This window comes from Salvia hispanica, unplaced genomic scaffold (genome assembly GCF_023119035.1).
Source record: "Salvia hispanica cultivar TCC Black 2014 unplaced genomic scaffold, UniMelb_Shisp_WGS_1.0 HiC_scaffold_1280, whole genome shotgun sequence".
Classification (NCBI taxonomy): domain Eukaryota; kingdom Viridiplantae; phylum Streptophyta; class Magnoliopsida; order Lamiales; family Lamiaceae; genus Salvia; species Salvia hispanica.
The window spans coordinates 1-5,696 of NW_025951561.1; the positions used below are offsets into that span (position 1 = coordinate 1).

The 5,696-nt window shown below is 33.0% G+C and overlaps 2 protein-coding genes across 5 annotated transcripts; one reads left to right on the forward strand and one right to left on the reverse strand.

The window, feature by feature from the left end:
* The first annotated feature begins 1,928 nt into the window (after positions 1-1,928).
* Positions 1,929-2,666, forward strand: LOC125198206 (pistil-specific extensin-like protein). The gene is made up of 2 exons (XM_048096612.1): positions 1,929-2,097; positions 2,218-2,666. The coding sequence occupies exons 1-2, from the start codon at positions 1,929-1,931 to the stop codon at positions 2,562-2,564; spliced, it is 516 nt and encodes a 171-aa protein (XP_047952569.1). The 3' UTR covers positions 2,565-2,666.
* Positions 2,390-4,938, reverse strand: LOC125198205 (vacuolar protein-sorting-associated protein 37 homolog 1-like). Of its 4 annotated transcripts, XM_048096609.1 has the most exons (8): positions 4,800-4,938; positions 4,005-4,214; positions 3,661-3,748; positions 3,548-3,587; positions 3,417-3,463; positions 3,223-3,343; positions 2,778-2,962; positions 2,390-2,520 (listed from the first exon to the last, which is right to left on the reverse strand). In XM_048096609.1, the coding sequence occupies exons 1-7, from the start codon at positions 4,814-4,816 to the stop codon at positions 2,799-2,801; spliced, it is 687 nt and encodes a 228-aa protein (XP_047952566.1). In that variant the 5' UTR covers positions 4,817-4,938; the 3' UTR covers positions 2,390-2,520; positions 2,778-2,798. The 4 variants fall into 4 exon arrangements, with proteins under 4 accessions (XP_047952566.1, XP_047952565.1, XP_047952567.1 ...); XM_048096608.1 differs by lacking the exon at positions 2,390-2,520 and having other exon boundaries at positions 2,672-2,962; XM_048096610.1 differs by lacking the exons at positions 2,390-2,520; positions 4,800-4,938 and adding an exon at positions 4,625-4,780 and having other exon boundaries at positions 2,672-2,962.
* Positions 4,939-5,696: the final 758 nt, after the last annotated feature.

The following is a 5,696-nucleotide window of genomic DNA, read 5'->3' on the forward strand; positions in this document are numbered from 1 at the left end:
TGCAATATAATGTGTATAATCAATTCTCTCCATTTTCTATTTTTTGGAACATAATTTTTATTTTTTCTCTTAAGCTAGTCTTTTTTCCTCTTTTCTTTATAATAATATTATAAGGGGAGTGTTATATTGCTAACTAATAACTTAATTGCTAACTACAACTAAATAATAGCCATTAGATATTCAAATTAAGGGCTTAGATCATTAATCCCTAAATGTCAATACGATCAACGAAAATCGTCAATAAGACTATATAATTAATTCCAAAAAATATCAATAGGGATATTAATGTCAATTAACTACATGTTTAGTTATAACTAACTTTTAAAAGAAATCCAAAAACTTTAAATTCATATAACATATATCATATTAAAGATAATTTCATAAGGGATTCGAACGATATTATACATGCATATGTTCCGACGTCAAAATTTTTGAAAATTTTTAATTTTTTCGTACAAGCAGAAATGTCAACATACTATATAAAATATGTCAATATAATACATGTAGAATGTGAATATAAGCAATGTGTTAACATTCTCAAAGCATTGTGTTGACATTCTCAAAGCACTATGTTCATATTTTCGAACACTATATTGACATTTTCATCCAAAACCCTAATTTGGTAGTTTTTTTTTATCTTTTTCGATTTAATTAATAAAAACAAAAATTACACGTGGCAAATTGTAGTTGTAGTTAGCAATTAAATGATGACTTAGCAATTGATCACTCCCTAATACTATAATGTGTATATTCAATTCTATCTACTTTCTATATTTTGGAACATAATTTCGATTTTTTCCCTTTTACACCACAAATTATGTTAAATTTAAATCTTTGTCACTTCAGAAAATTCATTTTCATCTATATTATTATTAGATAAAATTGAAAATATTATATATTAATTATTTCGAACTTTCGACGTCACCGACATCGAATGAACCCTATGGCTATTAAGTGGCTTGATCACCCCATCATAAAAATTCTGGCTTCGCTACTGCTTCGGACCGAGGTCTTCATAAGCTTCAATGAGGCATGTTGGAAAAAAAAACGCTCGTATTTGTTTAATTTTTACCAACTTAAAAAACAAACCTAAATATTGTGAGAACTGAGAGCACAAAGATGGCAAGGATTTTTTAGAAATTACGTCCTAATCCAAACTTGGGAATAATAATATAAGAAAGAATTTTTTTTGTTAGCGAACTTTGCCAAGATATCAATTTTAGTTCGTAACATTTGAAAATATCTTTTCAGGTCTATTAACTTTGATGTAATATCTTTTTTTCAGTGTTTTAAACTTTTTTGAACGAAAATATTCTTAAAGCCCAAAATGACATTTCAGCTATTTGATCTCCTTTCTTTATTAAAAATAAATGTTTAATGTATCTCTCTTAATTTTTTTTCTTTTTCTTCTCTTTTCTTCCCAATTTTTTCCATCTCTCTTTTAACAAAGGGCCTAAACAAATTAAGAGATAAATTAAATATTTTTATAAAAAAAAGAGAATAAATAGATTAAAATACCCTTAATAGATTTGAGAGTATTTCAAAAAAATTTGAAATAGTAAAAAAGTATTATATTAAAGTTAATCGTCTTCAAGAAATAGTTTCAAATATTATAGATCAAAATTGATATCTTAACTGCACATAGAAAAATGTTGTCTCGTAATATAAATACAGAGGTTTGACTATCCATTCATATGATTAAGGAGGGTTTATGAATTAGTAGTATTAATTAATGCAGTGCCTATGAATTATAAACTATAGTCAAGAAACAAGTTTATGGGAAGCACGTCATAGTTAGTGCCTTCCCACAAGATATACGACGACGATTCTTCTACTCACTCTATTATATATATATATATATGCACAACACAATTCACTCCAATTTATTCATTCATTCCAACAACACAAGTATAAGCAAAAGCATAAAAATGGGAGCACACATTCTCTTCACAGTCGCAGCAGCCCTGCTACTCCTGGCCACCGCCACCACCACCGCGACCCCGGAGTGCGACATCTTCCACGTCACTGGAAGCGTGCTCTGCCAGGAGTGCGGCGAGGGGTGGAATGAATGGGTCAATGGCGCCAACCCCATCCAAGGTACATTAAAAATGGAATGTTTCTTAAATGGGAAACAAAATCATCTCTACTTTTTTCACTTTCTTCGTTAACTCACAAAACAAAATTAGAAAATAAAATGTATGTGTGTTTTGATTGTAGGGTCCAAAGTGTCGGTGACGTGCTTGGACGAGAGGAGCAGGGTGGTGCAATACGCCAGTGACTTGACCGACGAAGCCGGAAACTTCGACGTTGCTTGTAATAAATATGTAAACGGAAAGAAGTTGAACCCGCAAAACTGCTATGTGAGGCTTGTGTCGTCGCCGGACCCTGTCTGCAACGTGGCAACCAACTTCGCCGGTGGCAAGACTGGGGTCAAGCTCCACCGCCCCAATGTCGTGTACAGGGACATTCTTAAATACGCGCTTGGCTCGTTCTACTACACCACTCCCATGTGCGATGATCCTGATACAAATGATCAAGATGATTCCGAACAGAACAACTACTAATGTATTTAATCATGTTTTTCTTTTATAATCATGATCTTTCAAATCATCTTATTATGATTATGTACCAAGTTCAATATCCAATTTTACAGACTATTTGGCAGATACAATAGATCAAATTCCAAATTCTTTCAACTATTAATAAGTCTGTTTGCACCATTTAAAATTCATAGGAAAACAGCAATTATATTACAATAATAGAACAATTGTGTACACCTTCCTAAACGAAGCGTTTGCTCAGCTGGTTGCACAAGTCTTCGCGGCGAGGTGGGTAAGAGTGCGTTTATGATAAGTATGCCTCATCTTCTTGTATTTCTGTACAAAGGCTGAAAGATCGACTTCTCTATCAAGGAGCTGCCGGTGCAGGGCCTCAGACTCCTCTTCTGTCTTAATCATCGCATCTGAGATAGTTACAATAACGACTCTGTTTAATGCATTAATATAAATATTTCAAGAAAGAATCGAACATCGACTGCTCTGCTTTATAAAGCCAACTAAGATAACTATCCCCTAGTGAGGAACTTAGTAAAGACCTGAGGCACCTGAAAGGCATGCGTGATGTGAAGTAAATTGTTGACGATGATGACCAATAAATGAAATATCAATGTCGTACGCATAAAGCGAAAAAGAAAGGCAGATGAAACTCAATTGTGTAGAGTACCTTGGAGCCGATGGATGAGTGATGAGGGAGAATAGTACTTGAGATTTTCGTCCTTTTTTCTTTCTAGTTCATGAAATTTTTCTTGAGCAGCAGCCAACTCTGTAGTTCGGATTATTCTGCACTAAATTCACAAACCAAATAGGTAAATACTGTTCCCTTCGATGGTGAACACAATGTATGATAATAAAGTTTACCTGATTCCTTAGCTCCATTATACGTGGTTCCTTTTCGAGATTCTCTCCTGGACTCATGAGAATTAATTTTATTTAGTACTACTATATAACTCGAAAATGGTAGTGAAAATTATGAAGAACAGAAAACTTACTTGCTAGCTGCAGTGTTTCATTCCTGAGTTCATCTCTGACCTGATGAGTAAATAGAAAGCATGGTTTAATACATATAGAATTTGGCATTAGAAAAAAAAAATCTGCCACTCACCCTATTTTGTGTTTTGACAGGTTCCAGTGAATGCAACAGATTTTGATACGCATCCTTGTCTGATAGAAGCTTTCTAAGTTCATCAACACTGACAATGTTAGGCAACAAAGATAACAATGAGAAACTTTCCCGGGGTATAAATTTAAAGCACTCATTAACATTTGTATATTAGAGTTACATTTGTATGCATTCTTTGCAAGTAGCTCATACACGTGCCAAATTCGAAAAGCAACATAATATCTTCGATCAAAAATAGGATGCTCCTCCAAAGTCATCGTAAGGGTTAAGGTCACAACAAGGGACCTAGAACATATTATGAAAATAAATAGAAAACTAGTGGTCACCTCTTATCTTTTAGCATAGCAATGATGCCGGCGGCCTCTGCAGGTGAAACATTTGACGAAGAATTTGGTCGGTCAGTCGGTCTCGATACACCAAAGCTGCTAGAGGTACTGGATCCAGGCGTTGTAGGGCGTGAGGAGCTGGATGAACTAATGACGGAAGATGGATACCATGAGTTTGTGGACATTTCCTGGGGGCGGGCCTGAGAGCCCCTGTAGGAAGACAGAACCGACATATCAAAGTTATATCTCAATATGTAGTTGCAGCCCACATAAATCAACAAAACAGATAGGAATCAAGCAAGAAGAGAGAGCAGTGTGCTTTGCTTACTCCATCTACTATATTATTGCTTAACAAATTACTGAAAAAGCTTAACAGAAATGGAGGATAAATAAACACATCATCAATACATGTCAAACAAAATTAACACTGTAAGTTAACTTGAAAATATTCATACTAATGCTGAAATTGGACAAATTTCACATTACAAACACTGTAACTGCAAAAAAAAAAAAAAAGACAGAACAGTAATCATAATAATTTTGTTGAGAATCAATATTACAAAAAAAATAAAAGGAAATAATCCTAATTACGTGTTAGGAAATCGAAAATTCTATGATACCAGAGACTAAAACTTCCTGGACGATTGGCCTTGAAACCGTTCTTTTCACGGATAAATATGAAAAAATCGGGAATTATCCAACAATCGTGGCATCTAACATGTTTCACTCATTGGTAGGTCACCGAATTCATATTAGGAAAAGAAAAAAAAGAGAGATTGGAAAAGGACTGATTACCAGAAATTCTTGAACATGACTTTGAAGAAGTAAGCCTAAGTCGTCGGTGGTTTGGTCAAAATATCAAACAAGAAAGAGAATCAGATGTTGCAAGCCCTAACATCTATAGATTTGTCATCTCAAATTACTTGTATTTATATGTCACACTACATATGAAACATTTGCTACACAAAATTTTTCTATATACAGTGGTATGCAGAGATTATATTAGTTCCTACTGATGAAATGTTTCATTTTCAGTACTTTCTTTTTTTTATTTTTCTCAATCAAAATAATGTATTACTAGAACTAAAAGTATATTTATTTTTATTTTATTTATTCTCTCTTAGATTATTCTCTATACTCAATATATAAAATAAACTAGTAAAATCGAATGCTACCTAAAAAATGAGTCATTTTCCTTGTTATGGAGGGAGTACGACAATTGTTTCATTTTTATTAGGAAAAAGGAGGTATAATTTTGAGTTTATTAATCTTTAATTATGATTATTTGCCACAACTAACTTCAAGGGAAAATTAATGTCAATTGCATAATAAATATCTAAAATCCATCATCATAATATTTGAACAATGCTTTATGCAAAGTTAACCAAAAAAATATAATTTAAACGATAAATTTTATCAAAATTTTAATTATAATTTAATTAGCTACTTTTATAAGTCAACCGAAAATTATGATTTAAATGACATTTTTCTCAATTCAATGAGATTAGATACAACTCTTAGTCTCGTACATCTCTCTCTTTCAATGAGATTAGATACAACTCTTAGTCTCGTACATCTCTACTCTTAGTCTCTCTCTTTTATAAGTACACCTCATGTATAATTTAATTCATCTAGTGTAGGTGTTTGGATTTAGAGTACCTACAGCGCGGATGGATGAACTCATTTCGGCGG